This window comes from Prinia subflava, chromosome 2 (assembly GCF_021018805.1).
Source record: "Prinia subflava isolate CZ2003 ecotype Zambia chromosome 2, Cam_Psub_1.2, whole genome shotgun sequence".
In the NCBI taxonomy this organism is placed as follows: domain Eukaryota; kingdom Metazoa; phylum Chordata; class Aves; order Passeriformes; family Cisticolidae; genus Prinia; species Prinia subflava.
This window is the reverse complement of record NC_086248.1, coordinates 24569414-24590962: the sequence shown is the minus strand read 5'-3', so window position 1 is coordinate 24590962 and position 21549 is coordinate 24569414. Positions and strand designations below refer to the sequence as shown.

General features: G+C 38.0%; 1 protein-coding gene across 3 annotated transcripts in view; it reads left to right on the top strand.

The window, feature by feature from the left end:
- The window catches only part of BMP5 (bone morphogenetic protein 5), a 58177-nt gene that overhangs the window by 26389 nt on the left and 10239 nt on the right, over positions 1–21549 (top strand). For all 3 annotated transcript variants that reach the window (XM_063389395.1, XM_063389394.1, XM_063389393.1), the window contains 2 exons: positions 4424–4572; positions 14828–15025. In XM_063389395.1, coding sequence (XP_063245465.1) covers positions 4424–4572; positions 14828–15025 — 347 coding nt within the window. The remainder of the gene's footprint in view (positions 1–4423; positions 4573–14827; positions 15026–21549) is intronic.

Below are 21549 nucleotides of genomic sequence, written 5' to 3'. Positions count from 1 at the left end.
CTACTCATATATAGAGATATATAGTCAACTGCCTCAGTGGAACAGGATGGGAGAAGACCACAAACTCTTCACTGTTCAAATCAGAAACAGGAAAATTTTTTCCAGAAGCCCTTTGCTGTTTCCAGACAGAAGAGACACCAAGATGAGTTCTCAGGAATTTATTTTTAAATTTAAATTTAAATTTAAAAGTCACATCTTTTGCTTTTGGGCCCAGACTGTGATTTTCTTGACTTTGTCACCTCAGGTTTGTTTTACATATGTACAGGTTTTAGGTGCAAAAGTTTTAGAAGCTGCAACAACAGAATGGGAGAGTGAGAGAACTGTGAAGGTGAGGAGGTACTGGAACATGTTGCCCACATAAGTTGTGAATGCCACATTCCTGGAAGCTTTCAAGGCCAGGCTGGATGAGGCTTTGAGGCACAGGTCCTACTGTAAGGTGTCCATGCCCATGGCAGGGTGTTGGGACTTGATGGTCTTTAAGGTCCCTTCCAACCCAAACCTTTCTCTGATTCTGATTCTGTAAAGTCCCGCAGTCCATACTAGTGACATTCCACAGCAAAACTGCTCCTCCACCCTTCTTTGCTTTGAACAGGAAACATGAGTGTCTGACAGTGATGGCTTGGGAAGGTTGACCCAAAACAGAGACTGGACAGAGCTAGAGAATAAAGTAGGCATTTATTGAAAGGCGTCCAGGATCCACCTTGGGCAAGACAGGAGCCTTACCAAGGCTGCACCTAGGGTGAACTCAGAATGGTCACAAAATGGCTGACTGGTCATGAGATCTTACATTTTTATAAGTTTTGGTTCATTTGCATATTGGGGTTTAATTGTCCAATTACAGCTTCAGGTTTGAGGTCTCATCCTTCTTGTTTTCTCTCTTCAGCCCACCGTTGTTTATGTTGTTGGGCCTGAAAGTTGTCCTTGTCCCTCAGCAGGAGAAGGATTTGTTTTGTCTGCCTCCTCTGTGAAGAGAGCTGACTTGCACTTAATATGAGGGTCAGAACCACACCCCTAGGCAGCACAGAATGTGAAAATATGAAAGCTAAAGCTTAAGACATTAACAGGACTCTGCAATCTCAAAAACAGTCCTGCTATGATTTCAGGGAAGGGGTGCTCGGGTTCAGGGTTTCCAAGTTGCATACTAAGGATTGTGCTGTAGCCTTCGGCATTTTTCCATCTCCATGGCAGCATGGTTACGGAAGTGTTTAAGTCTGTTTAATTCCCTTGGAGTTTGCTGAAGTTCCAGTCTTTGGGATTGTAGTTTTCTATTTGGTCCAAGGAAGCACGTACAGCATGGCCCATAGCAGGCTGACTTCCTATGGGCCCTCACCATGGACTCCTGCCTCGATCTTTTCTCAAATGTAAATATTGCCCAACATGCCAAATCTTTGTTCATGATTTGGTGACAGCTGGCCACTATTTAAGTAAACCCTGAGGGCTGGCCCCACATTAGGGAATGCTCAAGTGGCAGTAAGGCACAAAAGCAGGTTTCTAGAATGAGGCAGAGGTAAAAAAAAACATTATTGCGTTGGCCTATTACATTGTAACAATTATTAGATCTGATTGAGAACTGTTCTGGGTTTCAAGGAACGTACGGATGGTTTGTTCCACCTTCACTTCCTTAAGTGTCCCAGGAGATGTGGAACCTCTTAGACGTTCTGCCTGCAGCCTCTTTGCTGAAATTCTTGCCTGTGGCAGCATTTCTCCTGTAGAAAACTGATCACTGGAGACCAGGCTGAAAACACTAAACTTACACATCCTCTGTAAAGGTAAAGCCAATTGGCTGTATTCTGCCTGAATACATTCACTGTTACATTTCGGGCTATTTGCTACACAATGCCTTAGGTTTTTATTACATGTTGTGGGCTGTGTTTAAATAGAAATACTTTTTAAAATTCAGCCGAAATTTGCATCTGTTTTTCATTTTAAGTGTGATTGCATAGAATAAAGGAGAATTCCAAAATTAAAAATGTCACAAAATGTGACGGGAAGTTGGAATGAATGACATGAGCTAGTTGGAGAACCCTGATTCCAGAGTTCCCACTGCCTTATCAGGGGTCAGGTTTTCACTTTTTATCCATATCAGTTGTGAAAGAAGTTGTTTTTTTCCCCTGACAAATACTTTGAATTTCTGTAGTAGCATGCTGTTATGCGAGCTAAATCACTAAAATTGGTCCAGATACATTTTCTTTATTTTACTATGTGTTCTCAAGAATCAGTTCTGGTTTTCTCTAGGTGTCTCCAACTCATTTTCATTTGCTGAGTTAATGAGTAAGAGAAATCTGTTTCTTTAACCTTTATTACCTTAGTCAAATCACTATACTTGCAGGAAGACAGACAAGTAAATCAACATATCAATACCAAAGACACTTTAGTTTTGATTTTTGCTGCAGCACAAAGTAAAAAAAGTCACATTGAGGAAAAATTTGTCCTTCATAGGAATTTCTGAACTATTAGTTGTGCCTTATTCTGATCTGGCATGGGAAACATTGTGATTTTTGAGAACATTTAGTATCAGTCCTGTATTTGGAATGGAAAGACTCTATATGAGAAAACAATTATGTATTCTAGAAGGAGAAAAGATTGGTATGTATATAGCATTGTAGTATTTTATATTCCAAACACTGTTACAGTGTTTTCTATTAAATCTACTGAGTGATGCAAAAGTACTTCTAAATGAACATCTCAAAGACAAATACAGTCAGAATTAAACTTTTCAGGTTTAAAGTTCTGATAATACTGCTTATTAGAGAAAAAAGTTGGTATTTAAGACTCCAGAGAGTATTATTTACAACCTTGTGGTACGTTGTTAATTTGTTCAGTGCTAGCATAGCAGGTTGGGCTCTTCTGAATGGTAAGATTTGCTTCATGTTAACTCCAGAGGGGGAATGTAGGTTTTCTCCTTGTGTGGTCATTAGCACAGTTCTACCAGAATGGAAGTGATAAGAGCTCAGCAAAAGATTATCCTTTCACAGAAGAAAAAAAAAAGGTGACTTGAAAAAAAGCCCATTCAATTCCCTTTTTTTTTTTTTTAATTACCTTCCTTTATAATTTCTGAGCTCTTTAACCTGATTTTGCAGATATATCTCACATGTAAAAAACCATATGCTTGTCATAGTTCACTTGGTCTTATTTTCCTCAGTATTTAGCAACCAGGGTTTTAAAAGGTGCACTTGATGTTTTTTCAGTATCAGACCTTCTAGGTGCATTTACTGTGTTTAGATAAGACAGGAACTTTCTAAGGTGTCATTGTGATTAAGCATTGTAAGAATACAGTGACAAGACACTAGCAATTTTAAATTCACTTTTTTACACAAAGCCTGTTCTTTATGTCTGTCTTTCCTCTTTAAGCATATATTCTTTCTGTTTGTAAGACAGAATGTACAATTCTTAGATCTACATGAGCCAAGTCTGCCTTTAGCTGACTTGTACAGTAAAAAAATTAGAATAAAACATTTTTTTTCTTGTATCTTAATGTTTTGACTACTATTTATAGCATAAAAGAAATAGGTTTCTATAACCATAGATTTAGGTTTAAAAGGATAAATGGTGAAAACAGTTTTTAATAATGCATGCTGCTTTGTAGAAGTGTGTAAAATGAAACTGATGAGAGTTAAATACCTTGGGTTTAGTCTGGTCATTGTAGTAAATTATTTGTAATACAGATGATGATCTGGAACCCATTGTGTCAGGAGATATGTGAAAACAGAACAAATAAGTGACCCATGCTAAAAATTTAGTAACACAATTATGCTAACTCCCCTGAGCAGCGCTTCTGAATTACTGGAAGATTTCATGGGAAAAAATTTGAAAATATACAAGGCAACTGAGGGTTAAAATATAATAATTATATTATTGAATAGATATGTAATTTCTGCTTTGATATAGAGACTTATTTTCTAAACATCTGTAGTAATAGGAAACAGTCTGAACTGCATCTATTCATGTTTTGTCAAAGGATACAGCTGCCGTCACATTATTAACAACAGATATCTTTTTAGCAACGCTATGCCTCTGAGTTTTATTTGAAATTCAAAAGTGATTTTGATATTTTTTTTGTCTCTTATGCTGAAAAGTTTATAAAAGTGAATCTTCCTGAGACATTCTAATGTTGAAAGATGATTTTTTTTATACACAGCCTCAATTATGTATTTCGTGTAGTTATCTCAGGAAGTTGTATTTTTCAGATTTTTCCAGAGCTATAGATTTTACATACTGAAATTAATTTCAGAAAGGCCTCTTAGGGGAAATACCTGTATTATACTTAACAGCTAGTTAGCTACAGCACATGCTGCACAGTGTCATAATGAGGATATGTCAAAGGATTATTAATTTGGACTCCAGGAAGCTATTGTCAGCAAGAAAATTAGGGAAAAAGGTAATAATATTTGAATGCCTTGACTCTCTATTTTCTTTAACTTAGGGATGCAGACTTGTTCCTGTTAGACACAAGAAAGGCTCAAGCTTCTGATGTGGGCTGGTTTGTCTTCGACATCACTGTGACCAGCAACCACTGGGTGATCAATCCGCAGAACAACCTGGGCCTGCAGCTCTGCGCTGAAACTGGCGACGGTAAGAGCCCCACTGCGGATCGTGATGTGCTCCTGTCAAACCCTGCTGGGGCTTTTTTCTGGATGGGTGTTTTTTAACCTGACTGGGTGACGATTCACTGAGAGCTTACAAGGAAATAACACAAATCTTATCCTGCTGTTGTTGTGGTCTGCAAATTTCCTATTATTTTCAGTTCTGTAGAATATGTCACTTATAAAACTAACTGAATCAAGTGTGATTGGGGTCAGGATAAGAGCTACTACATACAAGATTAAGTTCCATTTTAATGTTCTACCACTTATGATTACATTCAGGAAACTCAAACAGATTTGCAGAACTTCTTGGGCTGAAGCACGGAGAAAGTTATAAAATAGACCTCAGCCATTCTGAAGGTACAGCAGCTGTTGATACTGATGTTGAAGAAAGATTAACAATAGGGCAATGTGGGAATTGGTTTTCTTTAATTTGAAAAAAAAATATTCTTTTATCTTGAAATGGGTTAGAATTTTGAAATCTTGAAAATTAAAAAAAGTCACTATCAAAACTGAAGTTTTGAGCTGTGGGAGTTTCAGTACAAATTTACTGGGCTACTGTATTATTCATAGTTATGCTCTTCATTAAATTTGAAAATGCGTCTCAATGCAAAACAATATTTTTAGAAGAAATGTTCTTTACTTAGACTTCTTTAGAAACTAATAAAAAGAGACTTATATACTGTTTTTTCTGTGATGGTTCACTTAATCCATACCACTTTACAAGCAAACTCAGATTTAACCCTTTTTGTCAAAAAGCTTTTTATGTCAGAGGTCAAGGGATCTATGATGCCAGTTAATCTAAACCTTAGCTGACATAATGTTAATGAGTAGCAGAAGAAACCCTGGTGTAAGTATTAATATTTTTTTCTTCTTTGTTCTGGCTACATTTTCTCATTGGTTTTGATCTAAATTCTCCCTCAGGCTCAGCTGGGTTGTGAACAAAGAGTCTCATACTTTTTCAGCAAGTGCCCTGGCTGCCGGAGAGTTATGCAGAAACTGTCCTTTGGGCACGATGCTTAAAAAGGGAGCTGGCAGGCTTGCACCAAAGCTCGTGGCCATTTCATCTAGTGTTGCCTTCATGGTCAGAGTACAGTCAGTGGACAAGGGGGCACCAATGCAAAGCAGACCACGTTGTTGCTGCCTTCACCCAGCCTTCAAAGGCACCACTCCTAAGCCTGCTGTTTGGTTGGGGAGTAGATCTCTTAGGCAGCCTGGTTTAGTGAGGCCATTTTAAAGCCCTTACAATTCTGGGGAGGTGACACCTCCGTCAGGAATCCAAATTAGGTGGGCTGGCATCTGGCCAGCTTTCCTGCTCCAGAATAAACTCCATCCTTGATTTTTTTTTTTTCCAGGAGATTTGAACACAGAAATTGTTGAAAATTAAATATCCGTGAAAGGCATTCATTAAGAAACCCTACAACCAGCAATTTGTTGGTTCTAGCCTCAAAATTACATCCGTTTGGTAAACTACAGGAAAGTTTGTATGAGTAAAAGAAAAGTAAACCTTTAGGTTTTTTTGTATTAACCTTTAGGTTAATACACTGAAGAAATTGTAAAAGAATAGCTCACGTAAATATTTCGCCTGTCCTACTCCCAAGATCAAAAAGGTGATAGATAATTTTCTACTTTAAATTCCAAAGCCACAAACAGCTTTACCTTTTTCACCTTACTTTTTTGATTTAAGAAGTAATTTGCCTTTTCCCTCACTTTCTATTCCCTTTTTCAGTTTATTCATACGAGGAGTCCACTTCCAGGGACTAAAGTTTTAAAACTATAGGATAGACCTGTGCTACAACACTTCAGCTTTGCACAAGCAAAATCGTCCTTTCATGCTCTTACAATTTTGCTCTTAAGGCTTTGATTATTTTTATTGGGTTGCTGTTACTTCTGGAAACTATTAGAAACACCAGCAGTTGAATGACACGTTTGTGTACAGATGGAACATGAATTTTTATACAACTCAGTATGTAGCAGACTCGGTTCGTAACCCAGAGAACCCCACCCACCTTTCCTCCAACCAGTTCTCTCTGAGAGCTCAGGGACTGGTTCAAATCAGCAGAAAAACCTTCCCTTGGCTCGAGTGAACTTCAGGCCACGGTGGTCTGGAGCACATTTCTGTGTGCCTCCAGCTGTCAGTCAGAGTTTACAAGAGATATCCAGGGAGTCCTGGATAATCAAGTCTGTAAAAACATACTAATTGTTAGATTTATTCATACAGCCAATGTGTGACACCAATAGTTGCTGAGAGTCCAGGGTGCTACTGTATTGTTATCTCTACCATTAAAAATCAACTTTCTTACAGTTATCTATCAGAGACATTTTGGCAATTACTTGTGTAGATACATTTCTTTGCATCCCTGAAGATGGTGCAATAATAATAATAATAATAATAATAATAATAATAATAATAACAATGTCTACATAAGGATTAAAAAAAATTGTAACTATTTAATATAACAGTGTGGAAAAAAATCTTTGGAAAAGTGTCTGGTTGTTGTAATTCGTATTTTTCCCCCTTTGAAAATCCTGAAAAAACTACAAAAAGCCACATGACATTGGAATGTGTTTTATTTTTTCTTTAGGACAGTATTTGGTATCATACGTCTCATTTTAGCATGAAATGTAGACTTTTTCTCTTAATGGGACGTTTTATTTTGAGCAGTAAGAATAAAGGTTTGCATGACACATATGGAAGCTGTCAACATATAATGTACTGTTTCCCTGGGGCTGTGGTAAATTAAGGATCAGCTTTTTTTGATTCTCTTTTTTAGTGTGTCCTCAACATTCTACAGCATCCCCTTTTGGCTGATTCCCTACTTTTGACACCAAAACTCTGTGTCATGATTCAAATGAGGGGTGACCTTTTTCATGCTGATGGATGCACAGGTGTTGGATGAACTGCAGCATAAAATCAATACAGATGCACAAACAATTTGAAAAGCTCCATGCAACCTTTTCCCATATATATACCACATGTCTCCTGAGACTTAAAACTTGTTCTGGTGAATCAGCACTTTCGTATTAAACATTTAGCATTTTTATAAGCGGACACTAGCAGTAATCTGAAAATCACTGTTGCTGAAGGCATATAAACAGCTACAAGAGTAATCTTTTTTCGGTTTATGTCATTGCTGAGGAGAACCTAGGGTTGTTTACAGAGAATGGGAGGGATATAATGTGCAATATGATTGGTGGTGATCCACAGAATAAAACAGATTCCAAATACACATCTGTCAATACAACATCCTAAGTAGCCCCTCAGCCATGTGATTCTGTGCCTTTTATTAGATTACTGCAGCTCTCACTTATTTTTCATCTACCAGTGCACCAGAGGGGAAGAAACTGGTGTTGCCTTTGAAAAAACCAAGATTAAGATTTCTGTTATCACATAGTCCCATAGAAGGTTTCTTTGGCTTTCCTGCTTTTTGAGGTGGGCAAGCAGCAGGAATCCTCAGCTCCCTGACTCTGACTCTTGCTTCAAGTATTTTTTTTCCTCAAAGCAGAAGCAAACTTGAAAGAAATAGGTTCCTCCATCCAAGTGAAGCCTGTGGAAGGCCAATTCCCCCTTCAGCATGAATTTGGATATGCTCTGATGTGCATCCCCTGGAAGGTGGTTTGGTTCTTAACCCTACATGCTGCACGAAGAATTGGTGAAGTTCTTCTCCAGAGATGTTGGGGAAGAAACTAAAAAACACAGCCTCTCTTTTTCAGCCTCTCTTCCTTTTAGTCTGGATGTGCCAAGGCCCCTTTCTCCAACTAAGCCTCCAGAAAGGCAGCCTTCTTGGGGTGGCATGGAGTGGCTGGTTTGCTTTCAAGACATGACAACCTGTGGCAGCACTCTGGTCTCCTCATGTACTTGGCTGTATATTTGATGTTGTTTTGGCCTCACCATTACCACACTAAATGTCATCAGTTTATCCCACAGCTGCCCCTAGACCACCTTGGCACCTCGCTTACATGACCATGGTAGCTACCAAGTAGTCTGGAGGATGCTGCTGGGTTGTTACCCTTAAACGTCTTGATGGATCTGGTATTTACAAGGCAAAGTGTGAGGAGCAACTTCACCTTCATTACTGTCCTTGTAGTGGGGGAACTTAGGAAATATGTATTTATATTGATAGATATATATGGACTTTGGCAGGCAATAGCTCTGACTAAATTCTGAGCCATCTGGAAGCCATACAGCCATGTTAGCACAGCACTGAACCCAAGCTAATACATCCTGCCCCTCAGCAGGTTTTATTAGCTTGGGCTCAAGCACTGCCTAAGTACAGCTACATTCATTTCTGCTTCAGAGCTGACTTTGGCCAAAATTGCACTAGTTTTAAATTAAACATGCTCAGGAATACTGTGGTGTGAAACAAGCTGGAGGGATCTCCAAAACAGGGTGATCCCACAACAGCTGTCCCCATGAGAAAGGTCCCAGTGCTGCAGTGCTGCCTTGAGGTTCTTTATACTCTGAGGTCCACCTGGCTGGCACAGGATGTAAGTGCACCAGGAGCACACTCCTAGACTGAGCAGAGCAGATGATTGAGTTCCAGCACTCTTTAATTTCCTCAGATAGGTGAAACCACTGTTTCCAGCTGGGTCACAAATATGGTCTGCATTGTGTTGGCTTGTAACAAGTGAACACAACCTTTGTTGTGTTAACCCTTTGTTAGTAAGGGTGCACTCATCTTAAGCAGAAGGGCCAAGGAGGGGAGTGAAATGGGCTCCCACCCCTTCTCCCAGCACCACTGCTGCACACTGGTCCTGGCTGTGCAGCTGTGCAAATCACCTCACACTTTGCTCCCCAGACAGATGAAGGATACATCTGCTTCTCAACACCATTAGTTTAGAGATAATGGCATTTGCATTCCATTCCATTCAGAAGGCTTTTATCCATTTTTATTCTTTGGTGAATGACCAATTAATCTAATCTCTCCTTTTTTTATTGTCTTCCTGAACACATTTTTAAATGGTGCAGAAAAGCCCCAGGACTCCCACAAGCTGCTCACAGTTTAAGTGCATTAACTTGAAAGGATAAATCAAGTACTTACAGAGCATTTTTGTGTATAATTACATCTGATTTTTTTGTGTAAGCATATATAGTACTGCCACACTATACAGCAAATCAGGGTTCTTTATGTGTTCCCAAGTGCTTTCTTCAAGAGCTTTATGAATACCAATATTAACACAAAAAGATACCCAAAATTCCTTCAAATGAACTAAGTGAAAACAACTAAATGTAAGATTTAACAAACAAAAGATGAATCTAGTCTTGACTAAAGCTGTGAAGCCTATGAAAGGCGGAGCAGAGCATCCAAGACCACCCATTTGTCAGAATTCCTTAAAGCCTCCAGAGAGAAGGAGAGTTAATAAAACACATAAAGCTTGTGTCAAAAGCATATTTTATGTTGTTATAGATAATGTGTCAACCAAAGGAAAATTCGTGCAACAGTTTATGTAGATAATACAATAGAGACAGTAAAAATATTTTAGAGTTGGAGTGTTGAGGATGTGTTATATATGGACCATCACGTTGGCATTATTAGCTTTTCTCTTGTCATTTTTAAAAATAAGCTTGGTTAGCCAAACTCTACCTCAATTCTTTTGTTTCAAGTCCCACTGGTCTCATGAGTACTGTTCAGGCATAAGAAACCACAAAAATATCTCTCTAATTTTGTAAACTACTGTGTGAGCTTTCATAGTCAGAGCCTATGGGCAGTTTTTTGCTCAAATATTAAATATTACTGGACCTTGGATGCTCAGGATCTTCCTTCAAAAGCCTTCTCCCAAACCTTATTTCAAATGTCACTCCCCAAAAGAGAAAACCGTAGGTGTGGCATTGGAATTTTATTTTTTTTTTCAGCAAACTATATTGAAATGAATTCTCAGAATCACTAATTTTTTTCATTTCTAAGTACAAATATGTAAAATTATTACCCAAGTGACAACTGTGACCCAGCAGTTGTGGTTAATCTGTAAAATGTGTTTTGTGACTTCTTGAACACTTTTGAAAGTAAATAAGTTCTTGTTTTTCATAACAAAATGAGTGGTTTGGTGCAGGCTGATGACTCAGGACAAAATAATGGATTTTGGAATTACTCATTGTGCAGTGTTGCCAGTGTAAATCTGGCTAGGATGCATAATGACTGAAAGCTCTTGCAAAATAAGTGTCTGATCAATATTTTACTTAAAATATATGCTGTCTGAGGAGATGAAGCCAAGGCACAGATCTTACTGTCATTGGCATCCACACCGGCAATCTCAGAAAAAGCCAGCTTTCTGAATGTTGTGAAAAACAAGGATATATCTCCAGGTCAAGACTGCAAGAGACATTGTTATTGAAAGCTTGAAGGGTTCTTGTATTTCCATTTGGAGCAGCTGGAGGAGAAATGAACTTTTAAGATGGAACTCGATCAGTTCACGAAAAGAATTGTATGATATTGCTGCATGTGACAGTCCTGAAGCAGGCATAGTTACACAGCAAATAGCTCTGCAGTTATCATCCTGAGGGCTATTCCTATTTTATGGGTGAAAAAACAAAAAGCACAAAATTGCCAGGATTGTTAGGACAGGACCTTCCTGTAAGCTGAACTTCACAGTCATTTCTGCAGCAGCGACTCCTGTATTATTAGGGAAGAAATTGTGAAAAAGCAAATGATATTCATTCAGTTCAGTCAGTCAAACCCAAACTTCCGTGCAAGCTTTTATGCAAACTGCTAAGGGCACTTTACTATCAAATAGTATAAAAGCCAAAAAGAAGTTTAAATGCCAAGTCAAACAAATGTATCTTGCCAAAGACTCAGAATCCTATGAATAAGGACTAAGGAGTTCAGCAAATTTGAAACATAATGCTTTAAATAAGTCTTAGTCTCCAAATATACTTGCCAGTATGTAGAAGAGACAATTAATTGTCAGAGCAGTATTGAGAAGTCCGTGCCAGAAAGTGAAGAATACAAAGGCTCTGGACTATCACCACACAGAGTAAATCCATCTTTTGTGGTTTAGAGGTTTTTCCTAGGTGCAAGGGCAATTGCAGTGGCTAAGTTCAGTGGAGCAGGCACTAGCAGACTGCTGGTTACTTGCAATTTCTTATTTTCTTCTGAAATCTGAAGAAATTCTTTGAAATCCTCAGAATTAAAGATATGATGAAAGGAAAAAAACCAAATCCATTTTTGAGGATGCTGGACAACATTGTTCAGAGATGATCAAGAGAAGCAGAAAGACAAACCTTGCTGTTTTGGTTTTACAAGAGTTTCATCTGGCTGAAGCTCCCAGTGTAGTTAAGCAGGTCAGCCTGAGTTATTCAGCTGACTTTAGAAAGTATTGCTTTAATGCCACAGTATAGGACAACCACGTGCCTGAGAGACCTGGATTTTCAGTTGTCATTGAAGCCAAGAGCTTTCTAAATGTTTACAAGAAACAATAGATTAAAAACATTTACAAAAATGAAGCCCCTGAATTTTTTTTCTACAATAGGAAATTTAGGGTAAATTTTTAATGTATTCTGAAATTGACACTACAAACAAAAATAAGGACTAACTAACAAGACCATGGCACACACAATGGAGCTACTGCTATGGCAGAAATCTTCATGCTTTTCAGAGGCAGAATGCTTTAAAATGCCTCCTGCTCAAGAAGGGGCAAATGTTTTTTAGACTGAAGGCACATATCACACATATACACAATTTTTTTTTCTTTTTTTTTTCCTTTTTTTTTCTTTTTTTAAATGAAGGATAATAGAAGTTCTGTAAATGCAAACTTTCTTTTGAAAAGAAACAATCTAAAATGGAGACAACATATGTAGTTTGAATTTCCAAACCAAACAGTCTGGAGATCCTCCTCAGAAGAAATATAGTGTCTCAAGGGCAGTGTATATTTTGATTGCTTCTTCTTCTGAAAGTTTCAGTTAAGCTAAGGTATATGATAAACTGAGAGAGAAAAGTTTAACGATGTACCCACAGAAGTCAATAAAAGTTTTCCTCTGCACTAGAAGTGGATCCAGCACATATACCATTCGTGAATTGAACAAATGAGTCCTAAAAACTTATTCTGGCTGCTTGTAAGATCAAGCACATAAAGGAATATAGTCACGTAAGCTGTTTCTCTGTGTAAAAAAGCTGTGGGTTAGAGGATCAATTTTTTATAGTGTATCTCTATACCCTGGATAACCAAGTAAGCCTTAACTTGTGGAATCTTAATAGCCATCTCATTGCTGAAGTCCAAAGGAAACCCAGAGGAAACTTAATAATATTAAAAGTTATTTTAAAGGGAGTTCACATTGGTTTGAAGGATATTTTGCTTCGCACACAATATCCACCATTGTAAATTCAGAGAACCTATATTTAAATTCAGAAAAGCTTCACACACCTTTACAATTCTCAACATATAAATCTATTTGTATTCTTAAAATGTCCACCAGTAAAGCATTAATATTTTACAGATAAAATTAAAATTCTGAAAGTCATTGGAATGAAAAATAAATAAAAATAGTAAAAAAATATTCCCTCTAGAAATGAAGGGAAATGTGGAATTTTGTGGTAAGAAGCTAGCCTGTCTGTGTTGTTATGAATAGAGAATAACGGGTACAGTTTTTCATATCTGACTTGCAACGGAAGATTGGAACATATAGCAATTAATGTTACTGAATTCTTTAATAGTAACTCAAACACATGAAAAGAAGAATTAAAGAAACACAAGACTAAAAAGGCATTTAAAATGAAATCAGAAGCTTCAACAAATATATTTTTCCCTTGCAGTCAAAAAAGTAATTATCAAAATTGTTCAGAATATGTTGCCAATTACTCTGCTCCATAACTGCTAACTTTCTCAGTTCTTCTCTTGCCTTTTCTGGGTTCTCTGTCACTGGAAACATCTTAAACCAATTTAAAGTGCTACACCTGAATAAACATGTTGTAAAAGTGTTTATGTATTGAAGTGGGTCAGTTCAAGGTATGGTATTTGGCTGGAACTTCTAATTTCTCTTTTTACTGCAAAAGGGCTGCCAGAAGGAGGAAGTCTGAGCTGAATTAATACATTTGTTACAGTGGAAGTAGAATGGAAACTACTTTAACCACAAATCAAACTGCCTCTTTCATTTACGCCAGTGATAGAGTTTTTTTAAGAAATATAGACTCTGGCGTGCTGCCACTGTAAGTTTGTGTTTGAAAAGGAAACCTATATGCTTATTTCTATAAGGTTTACTCCTGTGCTTGTTTGCAAGTTCTTTTTCAGGGTGATTGAGTTAACAGCATTATACATTTGTGAGGCAGATGCTCCCTCATTGCCTCGTAACAAATTTTCCAGTGGGTTTAGAAGAACCCCGCGGCGCCCCGATGCCGTGCAGCACGCGGTGCCAGTGCCCCTACCTTCCCGTTTAAAGGACCTCTGTGTCCCCACCCTGCACAGCTGCACAGCTTCACATGACACTGTCTCATTTTCTGACGGTTGAAGGGCTCTGCATAATACATGTACGCACAAAAGTGTTTATGCTGCCAAAATAAATTCGGTTAAGAGCGAAGGTTTATTTGCTAAAATGTCACTGATGCAGTTTCAGTGACTTGTTTTGCTTTCCTTTCTTTCAGTGAGGTTTAGACCACATAACACAGTGAGGTTACAACACAGTCCTGACTGAACAAATATTTTAAAGAAATATGCACATCCCCTGGGAACAGAACCAGAGTCAATAATACAAACATTTTAAACTCTCTTCTCTTGAACAACTGAATGGCTTCCTACCTTTACTAGTGAAGAAACATCAGTTCGAGTAACACTGCACAATATTTATTTTTAAAGCAGAATTATATTTATTATCTGCACTTCTATTTGCTACTGATTTGCTTTGGGGATATAGGGTTCCACATCCTACTGAAATGATGCAAAGTTAGGAGACTGCATTATATTATCCTTTCTATAGAAAATAGATATTAAAGGGGCTCATTTATTTTTCAGTTCTATAGATATATGCATGAGACTGAAATGAAACGCCTCTGTAGTGAATGAGATATATGTCACACAGGGGCTGTAATTTTATGCAATAACAAATTGTACCTCTAAAGCTGTTGAAACTTTTGCAAGTTGCTGAGCTTTTTGTCTTTTTAAGTTGTGTTCAACAAAATGTGGATTGGATTCCTAATCACTTTAATTCAGGATTGTAGCAAATTCCTTGCTATGATTCAGTCAGCAGTTGAACTCCTGCTGTGTCTTTGGGAGGGGCAGAACTTCAGCTTTTAACTTGCAATTTCCACTGTTTTTAGGTCGAAGCATCAATGTTAAATCGGCTGGCCTGGTTGGAAGACATGGGCCTCAGTCAAAGCAGCCATTCATGGTTGCATTCTTCAAGGCAAGTGAAGTGCTTTTCCGCTCTGTCCGAGCAGCCAATAATAAAAGGAAAAATCAGAACCGCAACAAATCCAGCGGTCAACAGGAGTCCTCCAGGATGCCAAGCGTTGGGGGTAAGATGGAGCTGTGATTTACTGGTGTTTTTACAGGATATGGGCACCTGCTCAAATGCAACGTGGTCACAACAGCTCAAAATTATGCTTCTCACTGGCTGAACTGTAAGGAACAGTGCTCCCACTCCTCTGTTGTTATGTTGGTCCTGGGCATGGTCTACCTTCTGTGAGTCAGATCAATTAAATGTCATGGGCTCCAGGAGGGTGAAATGACCAAGCAGTTTAGGAAAGGCTGTGTCTGATCTTGAAACTAAGCCTAGGCAGCATGCAAGTGGATGATATCTTTGCTATGCATAAGTAAAAAAATAGAGGTAAAGAAAAGAATTGCACCCCTACTACTTGTCTAGGAAGCCTCAGCAAAACTGCCTCTCAGCTGAAGAAGGCAAGATGTAACAGAAAAATCTCAATACTGGAAATGAGGAAGCTTAACCAATCTGAAAATCTGTAAACTGTTCAGGAGTTCAGACCAGCAGACAAATAGTGATGTAAATATAAAATACATCCCTTTATGGAGTGAATTTGGTCCTTTACCTGAAAGGTAATGCACATGAAAATGTTCTTAATTGCTTTAGAGCCTGGAACAAATTTTGCTCCACTTTTTCCTGAAACAATCCTTTCAGCTGAAGGCACAAAATCACTTTCTAAACATTCTCACTTTTGAACAAACATTTCTACTTTTTGGGAAAAAGCTGTGAAAGTGTTTTTTTCTAGAAGCATGGCAGATTTAATAACAGCGTATCAAAACCTTAATGTAAGTGCTGTTCTTAAATGCCATGGCTGTCTACAAGTAAATCAGTATTTTGTGGAAGGAATTTAGTCTCAGGGTGGGGCTCACCTATTTGAGGAGAAGTGTTATGAGCAATATGCATTACTCATATCTGTCTCAGAACCTTGACAGAGGCAGACTAGAGACTACTCTAATGCAATGCAAAAGCCTTTCCCAGATCTTTTGCAGAAGGATAATTTTACCATAACAACCAAAAATTACTGCTGAGTTGCTAAAGAAATCAAAGAAATTATTTAAATAATTTTTCATATTCCCTGGAATGTCTGCTAATTTTAAGAATCACATTATTTTTGGTGAAGGGATTATCACTGAAGTCCATGGTACACACAGGATACCTAAATATAAATACCACTATGTAAGATCTCTTTCAAATGAGATTTCAGTTCAACAAAACCAGACTGGTAAAACAAGATCAGGTTAAGAAGCAATTGCACATGAAATTGCATCAAAATCAGAGGCATTGACCATTGCCTGGAGAAGGAGGCAGCAAGGCTGGAAAAGATGGCAAAGCTAAAGGTAGATAACATAGCTTTACATAGGAACATCCTCTGTGGCAAAACTGCTTGGAGGTGTCACAGAGCTCCTGCACTGTGGCAAACCACATTCCATGCTCCTGCCTTGCAATTTGCCTCAACAGTCCCCATGTCACATATAAACAAACTTCTTTTATTTGGGTGTCATTAATGATCACTCACTGGACTTTCCCACCATGGGTGATCCAGAACACTTTTAATAACCACAATACTTTTGGAACAATACTTATGAAATACTGTAAATGAGCATGTGAAGGCTACAAAGGCAATGTACGGATTCTATCCAGATGTCACTGGCTTGTGAAAAGACATAGAGAAGGGAACATATTCTTACTTCTCTGATCTCTGAGTCTTTTCAGAATGGATTCCCTTCAATGCAGAGAGCCTGCTATCAGAGAAAAGCTATGCTCTTTTTATCTCTTTCCCAGCCCCAGGATCTGGGGGACATATTGCATCCCCTTAGGTTTGTGGAAAAGGCTAATTTTGCAATTTCTCTACAGCTTCAGTAATAAGCAGAACTTCAAAAGCATAATTCATGTCTTCATATTTAAACACAAAAGCTTTTGTGTGAAAATCAAATTTTGCCCATCACCTTTCTCATGGAAGACTGTCAATAGATGATATTCAATTCTCATTCACTCGTTGATGCAAGACACTTGACACAGTGACAGGCAAAGATAATTGTGTGATTTAGGTCTTTTGTTTCTAAGCTTCTTCCATATCTTGTATCTACAGCAGCTAAGACAGACACAGTGAAAAATGCTCACTTACATAGCCAGAGGTAATGTAGCCAGACCCAGATAGGTCTGTTGTCATTCATATATGACAGACTTTTGATATTTCTCTCTTTATATATCAGTCACAACTTCACCACAATCACGTCTTCACTTCCTCCTTGCTTCATTCTTCATTTTCTCTTCCTTTTTCCCCTTTTCTTTTTTATTTCTCATTTTTCTCCTGTTTCCCTTTCCTCTCACTTTTTGTCGTCTTTCTTTTGCCTCTTGCCTTTTGCATTTTTTCTTCTTTTTCCCTTCTTATTTTTTAAGTTCTTGGATTTCAGCAATTAGTTTACTGTCTTCTCAGCATGTTGAAAAGCTCCACTGGACAACTCAGCTCTTTCCTTCCAAAGAACAAGATGCCTTTAATTATTCCTGAAGTTTCATGAAATCATAGACTGGTTTAGGTTGGAAGAGACCTGGTCTAGTGGAAAATGGAGTCCCTGCCCCTAGCAGAGGAGGTGGAAGTAGATAATCTTTAAGGTCACTCACAATGAAAATTCTGTGGTTCTGTCATATACACAATCACAATATGAAGAAAATAGAATCTTATATATCAATTATTATAACACCTGAGAATTGTTGACAGACTTGGGGTCATCATCCCCATGTTGCCAAGAACTTCAAGGGCAGATGACGTCAATGCAGTGTAAAGGCAGAGAGAATTAAGCTTAGCATTCAGGCTCTACCTGCCTGCTATGCACAGAGGATTAAACTCTTTTTTATTTACCCAGTTTTATTTTTGTCAAACTGTAGATAGAAGAAAAAATAATTAAAACCCCCAAACCAAAGCCAATCAGATTGTTGGCAAAGTGCATCACATAACTGTGCTAAAAAAAAGCTGGCTTGATTTTAATTTTTTTTAGCATTATGTAAAGAGTTCCAGTGTAACTGGGCACTGGAGAATATCCAAATTTAAATACTGAATAGTGACTTACACCAGGAAACTAAAAAACAAAGCTACATGATTTTTGTTCATATGGAGATAAAATCAGAAAGAGTACTTAAGGCGACATTTTGTGTATGCTATTGAATGGTGTTATGTTAACTGATTCAAAATATAGTATTTTGAAATAGTTTGTATAAGCATTTTTATGTCTTTATTTCCCCTGGAAAAGAAATTCTCATGAAATTTCTTATGTTTTATTGAGTTCCTTCCACAGCTCTTTCTGCTACGTAGGGGTTTTGATTCCAACTGCAGTCCCTGAATAGCTGAGGAACAATGTTTTCTCAATCACAATAGCCTGTGGTTTTGATTCTTGACAGAATAAGTATATGGGCCTTGAAGCTACAGTGTGTGAAATTGAATCCTTAGCACCACATCTTATTATAAATGTTACATTTGATACTTACATAAAATGTTGTATTACACTCAACATTTGTCTTACATGAAAGATAGAATTCAAGGAAGGAATTCAGACTTTCCTGAGTCTCACTTTCTTCATAGGTGAGTGGGTTAGATGGCTTACAGTCTGTACATGCTGGCCATCCTATCAGGTGTTCTGGTGTGACCACACATCATTTGAACCCATATTCAAATCCTTCAGAATATCATGGCAATGATAACATCTGTGCAATGACTTGCATATATATCATTCAGATTTTCACCTTTAGATGTGGGAACTTCTGCTACATCCTGGCCCTAAAATTCTAAAATTTCTGTACATGTTCTTGAATATGAAAATGTCACTGCAGAGAAAGCTGACAAAACCAAAATCTTCAGCTTTCATTTGTTTGCCTGTCTGGGTGCTCTAAAAACCATTTTGTGGCTTTCCTGACTTTCTTATGTGCATCTTTTCCACATTTTTAAATCACAGTTTTTGCAAAGTGACTTGTGTTCTATGTGCATGAATTTTAAATTCCCTCTAACAGCTGAGTCAGAAAAACTCTAATACCTCCTATGAGCACTTATGTTAATGAAAATGAATGTATAGATCCTTGTGAAGAGTGATCAGTGAACACAGCTTCATTTTTTGAAATTCCTTTACTTTCAGCTACTTTCACTGTACTCCTAGAGTGTTTGCAAAACCCATTAGATTATTACCAACAACTCAGCACAAGGTATGACTCAGGGATTTTGGTTGTATTAAAAGAGTACAGATTTTTGAAAAATTGAGATGTCTTAGGGCATTAGTCCAAAAAGACATAGATATGCCATGGGATGTGGGTGTATATTTTGATTCTGCATGCCCTGGCACAACTGAGAGTATCTGAGAAGGCAACAGATAACCAGCTACACGTGGAGATCCTTTAATGACTGTCACTGAAGGGATAGGAAAGTACCATAGGAGAGAACACTGTGTTTGTCTTTGAAAACTATGAGGATCAAAGCTTAGAGAACCTATGAGGCATCAAAGCTTAGAGAACCTAGCTTAACATCCTCGATGCTTATTTAGTATTGCAAATGGATGTATCATGACTTGTAGACAGTTTTTGGCACAGTTTTGGAAGTCATATTGGGCCCATATGTATTCAATAGAAAGTAGGTACACAGCCTGTTTAAAAAATAAAGAAAAAGCCTATTCAAAGAACGTTGCCAATAAGAGAAATAAATAATGTATTTTGAATGATGTCTTGTCAAGTCTCTTCTGAAACTGGTTCAGTCCAACCTTTTATTGGTCATTTGGATGATGGAACACTCCTCCCAGATCTCATATCCTCTGTGAACTTCCTGAGAACACATTCTGTTCTATTGTCCAAGCTACTAAAAAGGATGTTAATACCAATACAGATCCTTTAGGGGCCTCCCTAGTAACTAGCTGCCAGGTGTACTTTGTACCACTGATCCCAACTGTTTGGGCCCAGCAACCCATTATATTCTTACCTACCAAAGTTACTGATTGGTTTGACCAATTTGACACAAGGAATACTATGGAGACCACACCAAAAATCTTCCTAAAAGCAAAGGGATCAACACCCAGAGCTCTTCAAAAGCCTACAAAGCTAGTCAGATCATCACAGAAAACAGTCAGGTTGGCTAGGCACAGTTTGGAATAGTAAACTCATGCTGACTGTTCCCAAAACAACTTCTTGTTCTTTGTGTGCCTGGACAGTTTCCATGAGAATTTGTTCCAAAAATTTCCCAGAAACTGAGGTTAGGCTGATTGGCCTTCTTGAAGATGGGTGTGGCATTTTCCATTTTGAATCATCGGAAATGTCTTTTGGTGTATGAATGCTCAAAAAGGGCAGGAAGTGACTTTGCGGTGTGGGTCTGCTCATTTCCCACCCTGAAATTCATCCGCTCTGCTCACACGGACTCATGTATCTTCAAGCTGCTTAACTGATTCCTAACTCTCTAATTCTAATCTCTTCTACTGTGGGTAGAGCTTCAGCCACCAGGGTCAGGGACTTGGGAGTCCTGAGGGTAAATCTTGCCAGTAAAAAACAAGACAAAGAAGTCATTGACTACATTAACCTATTCTGAGTCCTTGATGCTAGGTCCTTTGCTCTCCTGAACAACAAGGCTTTTCTTAAAGGATTCTTTTTGCTATGAATGTACATGTAGAAGTGCTTCTTCTTGACCTTCACATCCCTCCAACATTTCAACTCCAGCTAAGCTGTAGCTTTCCTAACATCCATCCCTACATACCCAGGCAATATTTTTATATTATTTCTGTGTGGTTCATCCCAATTACACATTACTTTCGCTTCCTATTTGAATTTGAGTTCAGAGAGGATTTTCCTAGACAACCACAGTAGATTTGTGCCATATTTTCTTGACTTGCAACAGCTTGCAATGCTGTTGTTAATGTCATCCCTCAGAACCTTAACTCTATTCTACCATGGTCATTGCAGCCCCATCATGCTGCAGTTCTCATCAACATCCTCATCCCCAATCAGTTCTTTATTCTTCGATTTGTATAACAACAACAGACCCCTAAGGCTGACAAGATAGGAATACATTAAAATAAAGGTTGGAAGCTGATTACTTGACAGTGTGGTTTTACTGGAAAACTCCTATTCTGGTTTATACTACTAGGAAACAAGCCTGAAATAACTATTTTTCTTTATTTTATACTGTGTTTGGTTGTGGCTATCATATCTTTGGAAAGAGAAGCTGAGGAGAACCCAGAGAAGCAATGGCAGCAGAGGTCAGGATGGCTGACAAGAAGCACTTGACAAATTTGCAGAAAAACTCCTCTAGGCCATATATTCGGAAGAGTTTTCTGCAAGGATGATGGAGAACTACACAGATTAGTTTACAGACTGTAGAAGGTCCTTTCATTTCACGTGAAAAAGGAGTTTCTCTCTGACTCTTACTTATTCTGAAATTTTTCAGAAACCTTCCCATTTCAGTGTCAAGTGTTCTAGTGTTAAAAAAGAAATGTGCCTAAAAAATTCTTTTTTCTGAAATGGAAAGATTTTTTTCTTTTTCCATGTCTTCCTTGTTAGGGTTTTGTGGAATTTTGTTTGTTTTTTTGCTTTTTC